Source organism: Malaclemys terrapin, chromosome 7 (assembly GCF_027887155.1).
Source record: "Malaclemys terrapin pileata isolate rMalTer1 chromosome 7, rMalTer1.hap1, whole genome shotgun sequence".
Lineage (NCBI taxonomy): Eukaryota > Metazoa > Chordata > Testudines > Emydidae > Malaclemys > Malaclemys terrapin.
The window spans coordinates 486,947-508,141 of record NC_071511.1 but is presented as its reverse complement, the minus strand read 5'-3'; the positions used below and the strand labels follow the sequence as shown (position 1 = coordinate 508,141).

Here is a 21,195-nt window from a genome sequence, read left to right as displayed (position 1 = left end):
GATGTCAAACATGGAGGTGCCACTTACCTGAGAGCCAAGCCCGCAGCTAAATCTATTCTGAACAGAGTCAGTTCCACCTGTCTAAGTATGAAATGCAGCTCTCCTTCAAAAGGCTCATCTATTTACCTGGATCTCTCTCAGCAGCACTGTCACTTGTGGGTGAGGGCTCTCCTCTCTGGGATATCTTTGCACCACTGCGCAGAACCTTCTCGAGAATACCACGGCCCTCTCGAAGCCGCTCCACAGATGTGGGGACCATCCTGAAAGAGGAAGTAATAAGAGTTGAGGGCTGTTACTACTCATCTTTAAGCACAATGACCAAGGCGTGGGGGTTGTGGGCCCCTTAATACACTTACAAGAGGGCTGTTTTTAAGCTCTTAAAATATTCTGCTTATAACGATTAGCATGAAGTCAGTGCTGGAGTGCAAGTCCCTGCCATACAGAGGTGCAGGGGTGGTAGAAGAATGGGTTCACCAAACAATTATGAGAATTAAGGTTCTGCACTGCTTTTGTGATGTCAACAAATCCTGGTGGATTTTACTCTAACAGTTGCTGGCTACCAAATATGACTACTGTGAAGTGTTTTCTAAAGCACTGCACTGGGGCAATGAGATCTCTTCTCTTTGTTGTCAAATGATTGCGAGATATTTGATGTTTCATTGTGGTCTAAGTTAGTTTGGGTCCTCCTCTCTCAGAAAAGGGTATCAAGATTTAACAGCATTTTGGAAATCCTAGGATACACAAGTCTAGATATAGTCACCATATGGAAATGACTTTTTTTGCACTGAAAAAGCAGTTTATTGTAACACTCTATAATAATACAACATTAAGGTAGCTTTGTTAAAATATAATCAGCAAAACAAGGTTCCTGGAGCAGTGTTAACTTAGCCATTTTACCTATAAATGCTACTTTCCATTCCTGTTTTCCTTGTCCAATTTGTTTTTTATTTTTAACACGGTAGCACTTAGAGGCCCCACACAAAATTGGTACAACTAGTGTTACTCACAGTCCAAACACACAGTGAAAGTCTCAGCCCCAAAGAGGACAACAAGAGATGAAGTGACTTGCCTCAAGTCACACTGCAGGACAATGGCAGAGCCAGGAACAGAACCAAGGTCTCCTGGGTAACAGTCTGTCCAGTGGATCATGCAGTTTCTAAATGTGTATGCTTGTTATTTAATATGTAATACAGCAGTGCCTGGGTGCCCCAATCAGGGATTGGTGTGGTGCCACATTATTCTAGGCACTGTACATAGATAACAGAAAGCCCATGGTTTTTCTACAGTAAATATGTAGCATAAAAACACAGATGTGCAGACTAGCTGGATTAACATTGTGCAGGAGATTAGACAGGAAATATAAAAATTAAACTGTGCAACCTCAACGTTGTATTAAGTGGTTTTTGCATTTATTTTCTCTCTCTCTTTTTTTTTTATATAAAGGAAAATATAATTTGTGCTCAACATTAGCATTTTAAGGGCCCAAAATGGACACTGAAATTCACACCTCAGTGAGGTGAATGGGGTAGGGGCAGAGTTCACTCCTCACTGAGGTGAATGGGGTGAGGGGGGTGAATTCACACCTTCTTTGCTGCTATTGTTTGGCTGGAGACAGTTTTCTGCAAGGCTGGGTTAACAGGGCAGCAGCACATCTGTTTACATTGTGATGGCTGTATCTTGGCAACTGAAAGAGATAGAAACTTATTTTTTTTTAAATGAAAGCTATTTGCAGATATTGTAGAATGCAGCAAAACTATGGAGATCTCTAAAAATCACAGCAAGTAATTTTAGCTCCCACTTCCTCCTGTCCCTGTTATGCCAGCAAGTTATCTGGAAATGTACAAGGGAGCTGTGCACAGGTGTCAACAGGGGACTTGGAATGAAACTGTTTTATAACCTTTACTCTAGCGTGAGCCTTCTGTAACATCATTTAAAAGTGAAATGGGACTGTTCACTCTCAAGCCACACCCATTAGAACCAGGGAAGACAGAAATAGGATAAGAAAGGCAGCAAAACTGGTTAATCCCATTTTAAACAGATAGTGATAACACTTCACACTTGATAACCACATGGCACTGTGGCCCCCAGCGTTAGGCAGTGATACTGGATCATGAGGCCACAGTGGAAACCAAACCCAGAGCAGCTGAATTAAGCAGGTAATGTAAAGGTGGACACTGGAGCTTGGCTGCCATGTGGAGAGGTGGTCCCACATCCCTATGCGTAGCTATTGCATTCAGCCATGCCCCTCTCCCAGACAGCAAGGGATGGCACAGATGTGTGTGTGGGGTTGCTTTTAAACCTTTACAAAACAGGCTGTAAAGTGAGCAATCATTTCCGTGCAGGTCCCCAGCTCAGCCAGTCCCAGCTTCTCCCAGCATCTCCATTGTGTGTGGAGCACTGAGACAGAAGGGCAAGGCGTGCTGTTTTTTGAAAGAACAATCTCTTTTCTTTCATGCCTTTCTGTGGGGTTGTCATTGCAGTAAACTCACTTCAGCATATGGCTTCTCATGCATTTCCATTGTGATTAAATCTTAATAGAAACTCTTGTGGACCCCACTTCCTACACCGCATTACCCAGACCCACCTCCCTCCCCTCCTATGTCAACTACAGCAATTGCCTACACACAGAATTAGTATCGGGAAAATAATGTCTTTTTGCCTTTTAACTAGGGCTGCTGATTAATCGCAGTTAACTCATGCGATTAACTCAAAATAATTAATCACGATTAAAAAAAATTAATTAATCACGACTAATCGCAGTTTTAATCACACTGTTAAACAATAGAATACCAATTGAAATTTATGAAATATTTTTGGATGTTTTAAAATATATTTATTTCAATTACAACACAGAATCAAATTGTACACTGCTCACTTTATATTATTTTTATTACAAATATTTGCACTGTAAAAATGATAATATTTTTCAATTCACCTCATACAAGTACTGTAGTGCAATCTCTATCGTGAAAGTGCAACTTACAAATGTAGATTTTTTTGTTACAGAACTACACTCAAAAATAAAACAAACAATGCAAAACTTTAGAGTATACAAGTCTACTCAGTCCTCCTCCTTGTTCAGTCAATCACTAAGACAAACAAGTTTCTTTACATTTATAGGAAATAATGTTGCCCACTTCTCATTTACAATGTCACTAGAAAGTGAGAACAGCAGTTCACATGGGACTTTTGTAGACAGCATTGCAAGGTATTTACATGCCAGATATGCTAAACATTCGTATGCCCCCCATACGTTGGCCACCATTCCAGAGGACATGCTTCCATGCTGATGACGCTCGTTAAAAAAAAATGCGTTCATTAAATTTGTGACTGAACTCCTTGGGGGAGAACTGTATGTCTCCTGTTCTGTTTTACCCACATTCTGCCATATAGTTCATGTTATAGTAGTCTCGGATGATGACACAGCACATTTTGTCATTTTAAGAATGCTTTCACTACTGATTTGACAAAAAGCAAAGAAGGTACCAATGTGAGATTTCTAAAGATAGCTACAGCACTCAACCCAAGGTTTAAGAATCTGAAGTGCCTTCCAAAATCTGAGAGGGACGAGGTGTGGAGCATGCTTTCAGAAGTCTTAAAAGAGCAACACTCCCATGCAGAAACTACAGAATCTGAACCACCTAAAAAGAAAATCAGCCTTCTGCTGGTGGCATCTGACTCAGATGATGAAAATGAACATGGGTCGGTCCACACTGCTTTGGATCGTTATCAAGCAGAGCCTGTCATCAGTACAGACGCATGTCCTCCGGAATGGTGGCTGATGCATGAAGGGACATATGAATCTTTAGTGCATCTGGCACGTAAATATCTTGCGATGCCAGCTACAACAGTGCCAGGCAAATGCCTGTTCTCACTTTCAGGTGACAATGTAAACAAGAAGCGTGCAGCATTATCTCCTGCAAATGTAAACAAACTTGTTTCTCCGAGTAATTGGCTGAACAAGAAATAGGACTGAGTGGACTTGTAGGCTCTAAAGTTTTACATTGTTTTATTTTTGAATGCAGATTTTTTTGTACATAATTCTACATTTGTAAGTTCAACTTTCATGATAAAGAAATTGCACTTCAGTACTTGTATGAGGTGAACTGAAAAATACTATTTCTTTTGTTTTTTTACAGTGCAAATACTTGTAATCAAAAATAAATATAAAGTGAGCTACTGTACACTTTGTATTGTGTTGTAATTGAAATCAATATATTTAAAAATTTAGAAAACACCCAAAAATATTTAAATAAATGGTATTCTATTATTGTTTAACAGTGCGATTAATCGCGATTAATTTTTTTAATTGATTGACAGCCCTACTTTTAATACAATTTAGCAGATGGAAATAAGGTGAGGCCAACACCATGTGACACTAGCTTTCTTCAGAACCCTGGCAAGCACCATGTGGACCACAATAGGTTCCTGGAGCACAGTTTGTGAACCTATGCTCTAGGGTATTTGCACATAACGTAGACTACAGATGTGCCCCTCATCTCCCGCATGTGCCATCGTGCCAAAGGTATAAGTCTCTGTTTGGAGGTCATGGGGAGGTGTATTATTTAGCATCTTTTTCAATAAAAGCTAGCATCAAGGTGTCACAGCAGCCCACACTCAGAGTCAAGGTCTGGCAGCAGAAGGCTAAGGTGCAAATCCCAAGGCAAGCACATGGTCTAGAGTCTGGAAAATATGCCCCAAAAAAGAAAAATTGGTGGAGAAAAGAAACTTCTCATTGTTTTTTAATTTCCACCACGGATATTTGGCATCTAATCTACAAACGGGCTGGCTCAAGAGGCTGCTGGGATCACTTGTGTTTATACTGTAGAATTCAACTTATATAGCCAACCAGAATGAGTGCTGTGGCCCCGTTCTAAAGCCAGGTGATATATCTAGAGCCATTCCGTATGAAGCTAACCCAGGATCCATCCCGGGTGTGCAGATACTTGCCAATGCGGTCTGACTTTCTGATGGATTCTATCTGTAGGCCTTTACACAAATCTTCTTGAGAAAGCCCCAAGCAGAGAGTCTGACCGACTTCCTGTGAAGCAACAACAACCTTGTCAGGAGAGCGAACACTCACCACCTACTGCTGATGTTCTCCTGGGATTTGCAGTGTGAGGTCGAGGAACTAGCCACCCTCAGGTCTGGTGGGCTGATCTCCTCTATGTGAGGCAGGGGGGGATGTGAGGGAGAACAGCCACTTTGTGGGGAGGATGGGGCTCGGACTACTGAGCCCTGCACACTGCTGGCCTCTGTGTCAGTCACAGAGCTGTTGCTGCCTTGTCGGGTCGGCGTCACTGTGCATCGCAGTGAATCACTTCCCTCCTTGGCTTCCTGTTTTCGCTTGCGGTACTCCAGCAGAGAGACCTGCAAGAGAAACATAGCCATGAGCCTGGGCACTGAGGCTGTTAGTTGAACAGACAAATCACTAAGTTGGCAGGTCCAGGGGGAAGGATGCTATCCCTTCATATGTTGCCCTAGAAGCACTGACTACATATACAAGTAAACATTTTAACATGCATAAAACCGCAGGATAGGGCATCCCTGAGCTATAATCAGGACTAGAAAAACAAGTTGTTTATGAAAAAGAAGAGATGATTTGCATCTCTATAGTCCCTTTCATGCGAGGATCTCAAAGCATGTTACAAACATGAATGAAGCCTCCCCTGGGAAGTAGGTAGGAATTTTACAGTGGGACAGAGGCAGAGATTAAATGACTTGTCTATAAGAATCATACACCAAGTCAGTTTCAAAACAGGGAAAAACCCCACATGACAGATTAGATACCATCAAGAAATCATAGTTAGCAAGATATTACTGACAAATATGGAATTATGAAAAATATAGTCATTAATTTTAAGCCTATAATCAGAACCCCATGAAGTGACTGCAAATTTACCATAGAATCCACCCCGGCCTCAGAATTGGGCTGCAGAATTGAAATGGTTTCAGAGTGGTTTTCAATGTTCATTTAGAACAATGTACAAAGAAAACAAAGTTTGCATCCTTTTATATTGGAGTCACGTCTTCTTGAATTTGCAGACAGGCTGAAACAACAGCTCAGAGGGGTGACTGTCGTATTTTTCCACAATTAACTATTTAATGGATGATCATTTCAGAAGAAATATGCTGTTAGTAGTGTGCTTATCCCACAATCCCAAACTTCCTCCTGTATCTCCCCAATTGTCAAAAGCCTCAATGGCTTCTGTCCAGTTGCCAAACCTCCAGCATCCTCCTGACAACTTGTGCAATACAGGTCCACACAGTATAAAAATCTGCAGCACTCTGAAAGCTGAAAACAAAAGTGTTCTCTACTTCTATTCTCTATAGGTGCCTACACCATGCTCATCACCACAGGCTCTGAGCACCTTCCAGCGCTGCATTAAACAATGTGACTAACATCTGTCATGGCCAATTAGGCTTCCAATCCTGCTACACCAGAAGAACAAAAAGTGGGAAACTTTTGCAAAATTGCCACACTCCTGGTTTTTGGTCAAAGGCAAAAAGCAAAGGATTCTATAAGTCAACTGTATTTGGGGGGAAAAACACATTACATAGTCTCATATGATGATAACGCTCTTTCCATTCCTTTAGAATATCTGGAGGATGTTAAACAGAAGCTATTAAAGTTAGACATTTTAAAAATTAGCAGATCCAGATAACTTGCATCCAAGGATTTTAAAAGAGCTGACTGAGGAGCTCACTGGACCGTTAAGGTTTATTTTCATAGAATATCAGGGTTGGAAGAGACCTCAGGAGATCATCTAGTCCAACCCCCTGCTCAAAGCAGGACCAATCCCCAACTAAATCATCCAACAGATTTTTGCCTCATATCCCTAAATGGCCCCCTCAAGGATTGAACTCACAACCCTGGGTTTAACAGGCCACTGCTCAAACCACTGAGCTATCCCTCCCCCTAAGTCTCGGAGCAATGGGGCAGGTTCAGAAGACTGGAAGAAAGCTAACGTCCCAATTTTTAAAAAGGGCAAATGGATAATTATAGACCTGTAAGCCTGACATTGATCCTGGGCAAGATAACAGCGCAGCTGATCAATAATAAACTAAAAAAGGGTAATGTAATTAATATAAATCAACATGGGTTTTGGGAAAATAAATTCTGTCAAACTTGATGTCTTTTTTTGATGGGTTTACAAATTGGTTGATATAGTACTGTTGACAAAATATACGTAGACTTGGTACCACATGGTCTTTTGATGAAAAAACTACGACATAAAATTAACATGGCAACACTAAATGAATTAAAGACTGGCTAACAGTATACAGGGAATCATCATGGAGTGGGTGTGTTTCCAGTGGGGTCCTGCAGGGTTTGGTTCTTGGCCCTATGCTATTTTATGTTTCTATCAATGACCTGGAAGAAAACATAAAATCACTGATGACAGATAATACAAAAAATGGGGGAGTGGTAAATAATGAAAAGCACAGATCACTGACTTAGGGTGATCTGGATCACTTAGTAAACTGGGCACTGGGTGTGTTTTAATACGTCTAAATGTAAATTCATACATCCAGGAATAAAGAAAGTAGGCTATACTTACAGGATGGGGGGTGGGGGGGAGACGATCTATTCAGGGAAGCAGTGATTCTGAAAAGATTTGGGGATTGTGGTGGATAATCAGCCAAACATGAAATTCCAGTATAACACAGTAGCCAAAAGAGCTAACGTGATCTTGGGATGCATAAACAGGGGAATTTTGAGAAGGAGTAGAGAGGTTATTTTACCTCAGTTATTTGGCACTGGTGTGACTGCTGCTGGAATACTGTGTCCAGTTCTGGTGCCCACAATTCAAGACAGATGTCGATAAATTGGAGAGGGTTCAAAGAAGAGCCACGAGAATGATTAAAGGATTAGAAAACATGCCTTATAGTGATAGACTCAAGGAGCTCCATCTACTTAGCTTAACAAAGAGGTTAGGGGGCATCTTGATTAGTCTATACAGCTCTACATGGGGAAAAAATGGTTACCTACTTTTTATAACTGTTCTTCAAGATGTGTTGCTCACGATCCATTCCATTCTAGGTGTGCACGTGCCCACGTGCGTAGTCGTTGGAGATTTTTACCTTAGCGGTATTCGTAGGGTCAGCAGTGGCGTCCCCTTGAGTGCTGCACTCATGCGCCAGTATATCAGGCGTCACCAACCCTACGCCATTTCAGTTCCTTCTTGCTGACAACTCCGACAGAGGGGCGGGAAGCAGGGTCATGGAATGGACATGAGCAACACATCTCAAAGAACAACAGTTGTGAAAGGTAGATAACCGTTTTCCTTCTTCGAGTGCTTACTTGTGTCAATGGAAGTGGGCTCGGAGTTCACCATCTTGCAGTTTGCAGCACTGCCCTGCTGAAGCCAGCATCGTCCCGGGCCTGCTGGGCCAGCACATAATGGGACATAAACGTGTGAACAGATGACCAGGGAGCAGCTTTACAGATCTCCTGGATTGGCATCTGGGCTAAGAAGGCCGCAGATAACACTTGTGCTCTAGTCGACTGTGCTTTGACTATGGCTGGTGGACTACACCAGCTCATAGCAGCATCGGATGCAGGCTGTGATCCAGGACGAAATCCTTTGAGCAGACACAGGGTGACCTTTTGTCCTGTCTGCCACTGCAACGAACAGCTGCACTGATTTACGGAACAACCGTATCCTATTGATATAGAAAGCCAGCGCCCTCCAGACATCCAGGTGTATAACCTGTACTCCTCTTTGGATTTATGGGGCTTCGGAAAGAAGACCAGTAAGAAAATGTCCTGGCTGGTATGAAACTGGGCAACTACTTTGGGCAGGAACGCTGAGTGTGGCCGCAGCTGGACCTTATCTTTGTATAACATTGTATAGGGTGGTTCTGACGTAAGCATTCTGATCTCAGACACACTGTGGGTGGATGCAACCGCCACCAGGAACGCAACCTTCCAGGAGAGAAGGAGAAGACAGCAGGAAGCCAGAGGTTTGAAGGGAGGCCTCATCAGCCTCGATAGCATGAGATTCAAATCCCAGGGAGGGACCGGATCCAAGACGTAAGACACTCCAGACCTTTCCAGACCGGGCCGCCATGTCATGAGCAAAGATTGACCTGCCTTGGACTGGAGGGTGGAAAGCCGAAATAGCAGCCAGATGGACCTGATTGATGACAGAGACAAGCCCTGAAGTTTGAGGTGCAGAAGATAGTCCAGGATCAGCTGCAACGAGGCCTGCTCTCGGACGTGACATTCTGAAGCCCAGCACGTGAATCTTTTCCACTTGGCCAGGTAAGTCGCTCCGATGAAGTGCTTTCTACTACCCAGCAAGACCTTTTGCACGTGGGCCGAGCACTCCTGTTCTTCCACATTCAGCCATGCAGCAGCCACACTGTCAAGTGCAATGCCTCCAGGTTTGGGTACAGGAGACTGCTGTGGTTCTGGGAGAGCAGGTCTGGCCAGAGAAGGAGTCGCAGTGGTTCGGCTACTGAAAGGTCCAGCCGCATGCTGAACCAGTGCTGGCAAGGTCACTCAGGGGCTATCAGGATAAGGATAGCAGGAAAGCATCTGACAGGGAACCCTGTCCATCACCCGGAATGAACAGAACACGTGGCATTTCCTGTTTTTGAGGGACGTGAACAAGTCCACCTGGGGAGTTCCCCCGCTTTCAGGGGATCATACAGGCTGGCACCGGATGGAGCAACCACTTGTGGCGAGACAAGAAGGTCCTGCTGAGGCGATCTGCTAGCAGATTTCTGGTCCCGGGCAGGTTACCAGACGAATGGCCTGCCGCACACAGAAGTCCCAAAGGCTGACAGCTTCTTGGCAAAGGGCTGACAACCTGGCTCTGCCCTGTCTGTTGATGTAATATGTTGCAGCAGTATTGTCCGTCAGGACCTGCACCACCTTGCGCCTCAGGTGGGGCAAGAACGCCTGGCAGGCCAGGGAAACTGCTCTGAGTTCCCTGACGTTGATGTGGGGGGCCAGATCGTCCCGCAACCATTGGCCCTGGATGCTCAGCTTGCCCAGCTGGGCTCCCCAGCCCAGGTCCAAAGCATCGGAGACCAGGGTCAGTGATGAGGATGAGGTCATGAGGGGTACTCCCTCCAACACCGACCCGGGGCTCAACAACCAATCCAGCACCCTGATCACCCAGCCTAGATCGTGTCTGTCGTGGGTGTAAACCAATGCCAGCCACCCTTTCAGAGGCCAAAAGGTGGAGCTGGGCATGACTGACCACAAATGTACAGGCGGCCATGTGGCCCAAGAACTGCAGGCAGGGGTGAGCCGTGGTTCTTGACATGGGAGATTAGGTCCGAAAATGCGCCTCTGGGAGAAAGGCTCTGGCCTGCGTGGAGTCGAGAACCACCCCTATGAACTCTATGTGTTGAACTAGCCTTAAGGTGTCATGTATCAGAGGGTAGCCGTGTTAGTCTGGATCTGTAAAAAGCGACAGAGTCCTGTGGCACCTTATAGCCTAACAGACGTATTGGAACATAAGCTTTCGTGGGTGCATGTAGTGGAAGTTTCCAGAAGCAGGTATAAATATGAAGGCAAGAATCAGTCTAGAGATAATGAGGTTAGTTCAATCAGGGAGGATGAGGCCCTCTTCTAGCAATTGAGGTGAGACCACCAAGGGAGGAGAAACTGCTTTTGTAGTTAGCTAGCCAGTCACAGTCTTTGTTTAATCCTCAGCTGATGGTGTCAAATTTGCAGATTAACTGAAGCTCAGCTGTTTCTCTTTGAAGTCTGGTCCTGAAGTTTTTTTGCTGTAAGATGGCTACCTTTACATCTGCTATTGTGTGTCCAGGGAGACTGAAGTGTTCTCCTACAGGTTTTTGTATATTGCCATTCCTAATATCTGACTTGTGTCCATTTATCCTTTTATGTAGGGAATTACGTAGCCTTAAATTGAATTTTTTCTCATTTATCAACAGGCCCAGGTGATGGCAGGTGGAACACATCAGATAAGGCTTCTCTGCACTGGATTCTGATACCTGCCCTTGAAGAACCAGTTATCGAGACACGGGAAGACCCTTGACGTCTGAGGTAAGCACCACTGGTGCCATTCATTTCGTGAAGACCCTTGGAGCCAATGAGAGGCCATGAAAGGGGAGTGCTGTAAATTGGAAATGGCATTAGCCCACTATAAAACAGAGGAAATGTCTGAGACCTTGGAATATGGAAATAGGCGTCCTCCAAGTCGAGGTCAGCATAGCAGTCCCCCAGATCCAGGGAGGGGATGATGGAGGTCAGGGAGACCATGCGAAACTTCAACTCTGTGAGAGACTTGTTAAGGCACCGCAGGACTAGAATGGGTCTGAGGCCCCCTTTTGCTTTCGGGATTAGGAAGTAGCGGGAATAGAACCCCTTTTCCTTCATGTCCCGAGGGACCTCCTCCACTGCCCCCATGCGCAGGAGGTTCTCGACCTCTTGAACAAGGAGTTGCTCATGAGAAGGGTCCTTGAAGCAGGAGGGGCAGTCGAAAATTGCAAGGGTGTAACAATGAGACACTATGTCCAGCACCCAATGGTCCAAGGTAACTTGGGACTAGGCCAAACAGAAGGGACGAAGACAGTTGAGGAAAGAGCAGGGTGGATCCTGGAAGGTGATTGGGGTGTTGCTCTCGACTGTACCCTCAAAACGAGCACTTCTGGCCCCTGGGGTGTTTTGCAGAGCTGGGCTGCCTGGGAGAGCGGGAGGAGGAAGGGCGACGGCGGCTGAAACTAGTGTCTCTGTCCCTTCTTCTTGCAGATCTTTGATGAGCCTGCCAAGGCCTAGGCAGCGGAGGCGTCCAGAACTGCTTTCTTGCAGGCTGCAGTGTATGCATGCCCAGCGAGCGAAGGGTAGTCCTGGTGTCCTTTAGCCCATGCAGCCTCGCATCCATCTGGTCGGAAAAGGGACCGTTCCCATCGAATTGGAGGTCCTGAGTGGAGCTCTGCATTTCTTGGGAGAGACCTGCAGTCTGATGCCAGGAGCTGGGCCTCATTACTATTGCTGATGTCACCACCTGGCTGCCAAGTCCGCCGCGTCCCACACCATCTGGAGGGAGCAACTGGCAACCACAGTGCCCTTCTACACCAGGGTGCCAAATTCCTAGCCCAAACTCTGAGGAAGGGACTCCTTGAACTTATTGAGGGGTCCCATAAGTTAAAGTTGTAATGGCTCAAGAGGGCCTGATGGTATGCAATCCGGAACTGCAAACTGGCTGTTGAATAAATTTTTCTTCCAAACAGATCCAACCATTTGGCCTCTTTATTCTTGGGGGTTGAACTAGTATGCCCCTTCTTGTCTCTTTCATTGGCCACAGAGAACACCAGCGAGCCTGGGGGAGGGTGGGTATAGAGGTATTCAAATCCCTTGGCCGGGACAAAGTATTTCTTTTTGGCCCTTTTTGAGGTGGGAGTAATGGAGGAAGGAGTTTGCCAGAGGCCCTGGGCAATCTTAAGGACACTGTCATGCACCAGTAGTGCGACACGGGTTGGGGTAGAGGCTGGCAGGACATTAAACACCCTCCACCTCCAGGCCCAAGTTCTCGGCCACCCCACACAGCAGGGCCTGGTGTTCTTTGAAATCATCCAGTGGGCTGGCCCTCAAGGTCCTGCAACTGCCTCATCTGGGGACAAGAATGACGACTGCACTGCCGGCGGAGGCTCCAGGGCATCTTCTCCCACAGGGGAGGGAGGCTTAGGAGTGGGCACAGTTCCTCTGCCTCGACCACCTAGCACGCCTCGTGCAGAGCCCGGTGCCATCAGTGCTGCCAACTGTTGCTCTGAGGCGGCGGTCGATGAGCAGTGTGAAAGGGGCATCACCACACCTGGCACTCCCCACACTCTCCAATAAGGCCACTGGCCGTGCTACCAAGTCAGCGCTGTTGATGTGGCCTCAGATGCCCATTCGCGCTGGTGCAGTCTAGGTGAGCGGCTGAATTGGACTTCTGTGCTGGAGGACTCCCCTTCTGGTGACCACGGTGGAGCCATTGACGCCTGGGTTTGTTTGTTGACCATCGCCGACCGGTGCCTGGAGCGAGGGGAACAGTGCTGGGGGAACTGGAGACACAACTGGGGGTGCTCCCACAAGGCAGGTGACCTGGACCTGTGCCGAGAAGACTGGCGGGAGGGCAAGTGGCGTCAGTAGTATGGAGACCAGCGTCTTGCTGAAGGCAATCCATGTTGAGACGGCGGCGACCGTGGTGCCGGTGACCAAGGATGAGCACCAGAGAATCTGGGCTGCGACTCCAGCATGAAGATGGAGAGTGCTGCTTTCTCTCAGGGGATCGGCGGTGCTTCACCGCCCCCTGAGGGGTCTTAGCAACTGGCTTGCCCTCGTGCAGCCCACAGGCTGCATCAGTGGTGTGGGCGGAGGCCTTTGCTCTCTCAGCACTGGGGGAGCCTGTGAAAGTGTCAGTGCTGCCAGGGTTTTTGGTCCCATACTGCTCCTGGGAGTCGGTGGTGGACCTTTCACAGGGCTAAGGGCTCCGACCAGGGAGGTATAAGCACGCAGCTCTGGTGTGGCTGGGTCCAAACCGTGTCCCTTGCCTGATGACCCATGGCATTTTTCCCTGGTGCCAGGGAGCCATGCTTTTTGGTCTTATTTTTGGACACCAGCAACAGGGGAATGGTGCTGGGCAGAGCCCGGGGCCGGGGGCGCACTGAGGCAGTCGGCGAGTTCTGGCGGGAGGGCACGGAAGCCAGATAAAGGGTGGACTCCAGAAGAGCCTGTAGCCGAATATCCAGCTTCTTCTGCATGCGGAGCTGGAAGTTTTTACAAATTCAGCACTCGTCTCTAATGTGTGACTCCCCTAAGCACTTGAGGCAGCTGCTGTGGGGGTCACTTACTGGCATAGGCCTGTTACAGTCTGCACAGGGCTTAAACCCAGGCGATCGGGGCATGCCCCGCCTGCGACAAAGTCCCTGCTGGGACTCTAACTGCTGACTACACTTAACAACTACTTAACACTAAAACTATTTACGAGTCAGTAAAAGAAATCCTGCTAGCCCGTGCAATGCAAGGAAAGGCACTCCGACTAACCATCATGGGCAGTAAGAAGGAACTGAGAGGGCGTAGGGTCAGCAGCGCCCGATATGAGCAAGGCACTCAAGGGGGCACCACTGCCGACCCTACGGATACCACTAAGGCAAAAATCTCTGACAATCGCATACGTGGGCACATACACACCTAGAATGGAATCGACATGAGCAAGCACTCGAAGAACAAATATTTAATAATGGGTTCTTCAATCTAACAGAGACACATGTAACACGATCCAATGGCTGGATGTTGAAGCTATTTAAATTCAGACAGCAAATAAGGCATATATTTTTAATGGTGAGAGTAATTAACCATTGGAACAATTTACCAAGGGTTGCAGTGGATTCTCCATCACTGCTAATTTTAAAATCAAGATTGGATGTTTTTCTAGAAGATCCGCTGTAGGAAATTAGTGTGACAGCCCAGCTTAATCATCACCTAGTCAAGCTATTACAGTTTCACTTTGGTGAAATAAGAACTCTTCTCTCCCTGCTCCTGGACATGATACTTCTCATTGGCCCTTCTGCTGCCATACCTTATTTCAAACTCTTGCCCAACTTGCTGCCTCCTTTCCCCAGGTCTCTGCCTCAGTCTTTTTTCACTCTGACTCAGCACAGGAGTTTGGATTATTTTCACCCAGACGTATTAGCTTCAGTTTTCCAAGTTGTATCTGATTTTAGCTATTTCTGCCCATGGTTCTACTCTCTCTAGATCAGTGGTTCTCAAACTTCTGTACTGGTGACCCCTTTCACATAGTAAGCGTCTGTGTGCGACCCCCCCTTATAAATTAAAAACACTTTTTTATATATTTAACACCATTATAAATGCTGGAGGCAAAGTGGGGCTTGGAGTGGAGGCTGACAGCTCGTGACCCACCATGTAATAACCTCGCGACCCCCTGTGGGGTTCCAACCCCCAGCCTGAGAACCCCTGCTCTAGATCCTTTGAGTTATTCTTCCCCTCGCTGGTATTTACCACTCCTTTAAATTTAGTGTCATCTGTGATTTCTTTAGCAGGGAATACTTGCCTTTTTCCTTTGTGGTGGGTTTTGGGGAGCAGATTTGACTCCTTCACAAACCCTCTCACCACCAGGAGACATGGATCCATGCAATGTCTCTTTAAGAAGTCCCAGCTCATGTCTGCTGAAGTATCCATCTGCAGGAGAGCTGCAACATCCCCCTTCTGAACTCAGGGGCTTCCTGTCTCCCACCTGTGGGGAAGCCCGCAACAATCCATCTACACGGGGCATAGCGTTCAAAGGGGAGAAGGCATACATTAAATTAAACTCTGTCCGAAAAGCCTGATCGGAGCTTCTTAGCAGCAGCTGTGCCTCCCCACTCTTTCCTGGGAAGTTGGTCTCAGAAGTGAAGTGAATGGAGGACTGTGGAGCCAGATCAGAGTGGCCTGAGCTCAGCAGCGATGGCCTCTCTGGACAGGTGTTAGCATTGGAATCCAGGTAGCCCACTTTTGCCAAATCCAGGTCCGTTCGAAGGCAGAGCTAGAAAATCCAACAAAAACATGGGGTGGGAGAGGGAGGGGAAATCAGGAGAAGGGGTAGACACAGGTGGGGAGAGAAACTTTTAAAGTCAGGAAACACTTGCTCCAAAGACAACTCACTCCTTTCCAGCTCCTCTCTTGATCCCCCTGGGTCCTTTCTTGCCCTGCTCTGAAGCCTTTTAAGGTTCATTTAACATGGGGATCAAATCCCCAGGGCACAGCTGCGGCTGGCCCAGGTCAGTTGACTCGGGCTGCAGGGCTAAAAACTGCGGGGTAGATGTTTGAGCTCGGGCTGGAGTCTGAGCCCTGGGCTCCTGCAAAGGTGGAGGGTCCCAGAGCTTGGGCTCCAGCCCGAGTGTCTACACAGCAATTTTTCAGCCCCGGAGCACGAGTCCCACAAACCTAAATCAGCTGCGCTTAATCCCATGTACACATAGCCCAAGTAGAAAATGGCTGGGAATTGAGCATTACAGAATAATCCAAACATGGCTGCCAGACTGCTGGGCCCTTTCCCTTTCAACTGTGTCGCCTTGACCCTAGTGCTCAAGCCTAGGCGCTTGCTGAAAAAAAACTGATGTCTTCAGCTGGCCCCATGCAACATTAACACATGGTATTAAACTACCCGTCCACTAAAGGTGAAGAATAGTTCAAGGACATTCACTGCTCACTGGCTGTCTTATCAGCCAACTACTTGACTATCCAAATACCCAGTAATGAAAACTGCAAGCATCCACCTACAACTTCTCTCTACTATGACAGTACATTGCCCAGGAACCCCAAGCCATGTGCCATCACTTTGATCACAAGACCTGGGAACCGCTGGTACAAACACATTATAATTCAGCATCTTACAGTAGTGAGACATAACTGCCATCCTCTATCCTATCACAGTGCCTGGGAACTCTGGGCACTGACACGCTTCCATTCCTTCTTTTACCAGATAGCACCTGAAAACCTCCTGCACCAAGATAATGTCCCGTCTTTCACTAGATTACAGCTCTGGGAATCTCAGACAATGAACACAACCGTGTCCCCTTTGACACATCCCATCCCCTAGGAACCTCTGACACTGAGACACATCCGCAGCTCCTTTGCTATATTTACAGCACCTAGGAACATCCAGAACCAAGACACAAATGCATCCTCTCTTTAAATTACAGCCTCCAGGAACCTCCAGGACTGAAACAGGAGTACACCCCCTTTTCTTATTACAGTGCTAAGGAGCCAAAACATGGCTGTGTCTTTTCTGCTATATCACAACGCAGCTCCTCTGTTATATTGCAGCTCCCAGGAACCTCCTGCACGGAGTCATGGCTGCACCCCCTCCACACATTACAGTCCCCTGGAACATTGGGCAATGAGTACCAACTGCATCCCTTTCTCTGTATTACAGCACCTCCATCAATAAGGGCATAGCCTCTGCTATATTACAGCCCAGGAATGGAATCATGACTGTATCACTTCCTCACATTTTTAGACCAGCTTTGCAGTTATCTGGACTCTTTTTCCCTGGTACTTGCTTGATGGACTTAGGCTGCAGTGAGATGATGATTCTGTCTGAACACAGCAGGTCAAGTACCTGACCTTGTCCCAAGAAGCTGATCAAAACCAAAGAGTGATGAAGATGCTGAAGGTTCTGGACAGAGTTCTCATTGCTCCAACATCCTTCAGTTTAAACAGGGACAAGGGTCTCCCATTCCTCCCTCAATCGAAATTGCCCCTTTACAGCTACAAGAAGTAAACACCATATAAACCACTTCTACTGAGCTGAAATTGATGCTAATTATTATAATTCCAGGATACCCAGACCTTTTTCCTTTCACCCCAATAACCAAGACATTGGTTCTTCACACTTTGCCTCCATTTCTCACCAGTATCTGCAGTATTATTAATACATCCCAGTTTTCCAAATAAATCCACTTTATTTTCTTTAGTCTCCCTTGACAATCCTGCAGTCTCTCCACATTCTTACTGTGACTTGTGCCCCACCTCCCTCTCCATTCCCGTTCTCTCACGCTCCCCATTCTCACTTCACCCCACCCTCCAGAACCTCTGGTACACATACACACACACAGCCTCAGAGTGCAATTGAGATGGTGTGATAACTACCTCGGGTGACAGGGACTCGGGCCTATGCGCAGGGGAACTCTCAGGGGAGGATACGTTCTAGAGGAGGGAAAAGCATCTTGTTATTCATCTACTTAAAAAGTCAAGAAGCAAAATAAAATAAAGTAAAAACAAGCACAGAGGTTAGCCACAGCTATTCTAAACAGAGACTACCCCCAGGAACTCGCCTCAGTGATTAGAGGGGGATTCAATGAGTTAAGTAGTTTCTAAAGCCTCCTGGAAGCACAAAGACAGGACTGGGTTATTGTGTTCCATGCCACAACTTAGTATCCAAACCAGAGAATAGAAGAAATGTTAGCCAGAAGTATTTATTTCCTTATATTTCTGATGCTGCTAGCCAAAGAGTTTACACCAGGAAATATAGAGAAATCCATGTATGGCATTTAGTCCAATGACATGGGAAAGGCTGGAGTGGAAAGCCTGGCTTTGCCTAAGGAAAATTCCCCAAATGCTGTAGTTAGTATTAGACTTCAAACAAGGGGGAAATAAAATGGCTCCTTCAATTCACCATGAGTTTCCTCTTAGGTACCATCAAAGGAATAGGTATAAACTGATTGAGGGAGCTACAGAGGTCACAGCTGGATACAGTGCAAGGGAGAGCAATCCACCCATATGCAATGGTATGCAGAAGCCTCTCCACCCTCACTTGGTGTTACAGAACATCCCCGTCAGAGTCAGAAAGAGGGAAGCTCTTCCAGAGGTAGGGTACTACCAGTGACGGGGATGTGGTTGAGTGGATCCTGCTCGACAGGAGTACGTACAAAAACCCAAAGTGATAAGGACTTTCAGAACCTTCTCAGACAACTGGGGAGACTTTGGATGGGCAGACGCCATAGGGATAAAGCAGATGAAGGATACTACAGTCCAAGTCTCTGCTACAAATGTTGATTGGCCCAAGCAAATCCAAATTGAGGTCCCAACCTCATTTGGTCTTGAATTAGCTCTAAAGCCCTGGTTCGCAAGGGCCTGACCTGCTAGAGGCTTCAGAAATTTGTGGGACAAGCTCCCCAGAAGAGCAGATGCAGCAGATTAATTCAGTATGGAGCATCTCAAAAGTGGCACTCAGAACCATCTAAAGCCTGGTTAACATCAAGCTTTAAAGAGGAACCAAACTCCCCATCAACCCAGTGTCTGGTCACTTTCAGTTCTCTAATCGAGGAGCTTGTCCTATTAGTAACCAGATAAAAGACGCTCCCCCTGTTCTCTTCTCCCAGGGCCATGGTCATAGGACTGAAGTGTACAATCTGTATACATGGTGAGATGTATTCTCTTGAGTTAGAACTGGTGGTAACTAAATGAAACCGACAAGACACTAAAATGGAAATGTTACAAATGAGCTGCATTTAGTGAGCTATAAAGCTTGAACGCAGAAGCCTATGGTCTACCAAGCTGTTAGGTTTGTTCCCTAGAGGAAAATAGAGGCAGCAAGGGCAAGTGGGAGATAGAGCCCAGTAGGTTCTAGGTTTCTTCTCTGTCACACACAGCAGCAGGAGCAACTAAGGCTATTTTACATGGGACTGAGGTTTGTAGCTAGACTAGTGAGGTCCATGGTGCCACTGACCCTCAAACATTCAACTTGTACCAGTGCAGAGCCCAAGGATAATTGCCAGCTCAAGCTCTATACCTGAATCAGTCCTTCCCTCCTACTCCTCAATACTAAACAATCTTCTCCACTAGCCTTGACAAGTCTCCCTCTGCAACAGCTTTCAGCAAAAAGCTCTCCAAGGAAAAGCGACAGCACCAAGCTAACAGACCCATCGGCAAAGGGCTCTGCACTGCTGCAGAGCAGAGGAGGGATCTCTGCAGAGCAGAGGAGGGATCTCTGCAGGATGCTCTCAAGCCAGTGGCCAGGCTGTCATTTACTGGACTGTTCCCACCTGGGTCTGAACGGTAGTGTGATGGCAGCACCAGGGTTGGAGAGTTCCACTTTCCAATGAGAATGAGCAATAATGGAAAATAAAAAGAGAACTGCAAACCACCTGGCACTTCCTGCCAATTGCAGCCACGGAGATGGAACATGGCAAGAGGGAGGAGGAAGCTCCAGACTGGAGGCACTGGCAAGTCCCCCCCAGATAGTGCTGAGCACGGAAAAACACCCGCCAAGCTCTTTAAATGCTTCCTAAACTCCTGCAGATAGAGGCTACCACAAAATCAAAGGCAAATGCATATAACGGGAGCACAACAAGAAACAGTACACCTGGGGCATTAAACACTGGGTGGAGGGAGCTGTAAGCCCTTGCAATGCTGGGATCTGAAATGTCTGATGTCCCCCAAGGCCTTGGGGGCTGCTGCATAAGAGAAAGGGAGCAGGGGCTGTGGTACGTCTGACATGCTTGAGAGCTTGGGGTTTGCTGCACTGTGAGAGAAAGGGCATGGGGGGAATGTGCTGTCTCAGTAGGCGAGGGGATTGCTGTGCTGCAGCAAGGGGAGGGGTGCAAGCAAAAGTGAGGTTTTGTGTTGTGTACAGCAGGAAAGGGAATGCAGGCTATGCTGACTGGTACCCCTGGAGAGCAAGAGGGTTGCTGCACTGCAGCGAAGTATGACATGTAACAGAGGGAGCAGGAGCTACCACATCTCTGATGGCCTTGGGGAGCGAGAGAGTTGCTACAGCCAAGGGTGCCACAGAGGAGAGAGGTAATAGCTGCCCCTGTGTGGGACACTTGGGGTCTTGCTCAGGAACCTAGCCATGTGTCTGAAAGCAGACTGCACCCAATGCACCTCTTCTAGTCTCTCCCCTTTTGGAGCCCCCAGACCTCTATCCCAATTTACCTCAAACTGTAGTGGAGTATTGCAGCGACTAGCAGCCAGAGAGGGAATTGGTGAAAACATCATGCCATAACCATTGCGACTTTCCTCCTCTCCTGGTAGAGATGAGCAGGGTGTGGTGAGTTGTGGGCTCATTGGGCCAGGAGGTGGAGGCGTGACTGGAGATAGTGGCCTCAGTAACTTGGTAACATTCTGCTCCATCAGGTAGCGAGATTTCCACTTCTTCAGGGGGCTCAGCAAGTCTGTGAAACATGAACACAACTGAACTGAGAATCATGATGCACCATTATTAATACCAAACCATGAACAGTCCCCGTCCCAGCCAGAGCCTCACAAATGCTCAGCCTCTAATTGCATCCCATTAAAGGCCCCCTAAAAAATGAGGCGCTCCCAATACCAGTGAAAATCCTTCTCATCCCAAATGAACATGGAGACATGTAACAAAGGTAACAAGACAACTCAGTTACAATAAATGACATGTGGGAAACAACAGGGCCAGGTGTGGGGAGTGGTGTCAGGACAGGATTGAAACAGAAGGCGAGAGAGAGATTACATTTCCTGGCTCAAAGAGATGACGAAAACAAGACGAATTCACTCTATGACTGCTATGGATAAACCACAGCACAAGTCTCACCAGCTGAGCTCCACAATGGCATAAACACAACGCCCTGGAAATGATCATTCCCACAAAAAGGAACCCTTGCCTCAGCCCTACCCTCCGAAATGCACGGCACCACACGTTTCAATTACTTGTAAGCTCTCTGGGGCAACGGCTAGCCTCTGCCTGGCTTTCTGTG

At 47.0% G+C, this 21,195-nt stretch overlaps 1 protein-coding gene across 8 annotated transcripts in view; it reads right to left on the bottom strand.

The window, feature by feature from the left end:
* The window catches only part of SETD5 (SET domain containing 5), a 148,096-nt gene that overhangs the window by 19,973 nt on the left and 106,928 nt on the right, over positions 1 to 21,195 (bottom strand). For 3 of the 8 annotated variants that reach the window (XM_054033498.1, XM_054033499.1, XM_054033497.1), the window contains 5 exons: positions 20,402 to 20,640; positions 17,615 to 17,671; positions 15,036 to 15,506; positions 5,084 to 5,370; positions 127 to 260 (listed from right to left, as the gene is read on the bottom strand). In XM_054033498.1, the coding sequence (XP_053889473.1) occupies positions 127 to 260; positions 5,084 to 5,370; positions 15,036 to 15,506; positions 17,615 to 17,671; positions 20,402 to 20,640 (1,188 nt within the window). Of the gene's footprint in view, positions 1 to 126; positions 261 to 1,588; positions 1,685 to 5,083; positions 5,371 to 15,035; positions 15,507 to 17,614; positions 17,672 to 20,401; positions 20,641 to 21,195 lie in introns of those variants that run through there. The other 5 variants (XM_054033504.1, XM_054033496.1, XM_054033500.1 and 2 more) reach the window with 4 other exon arrangements.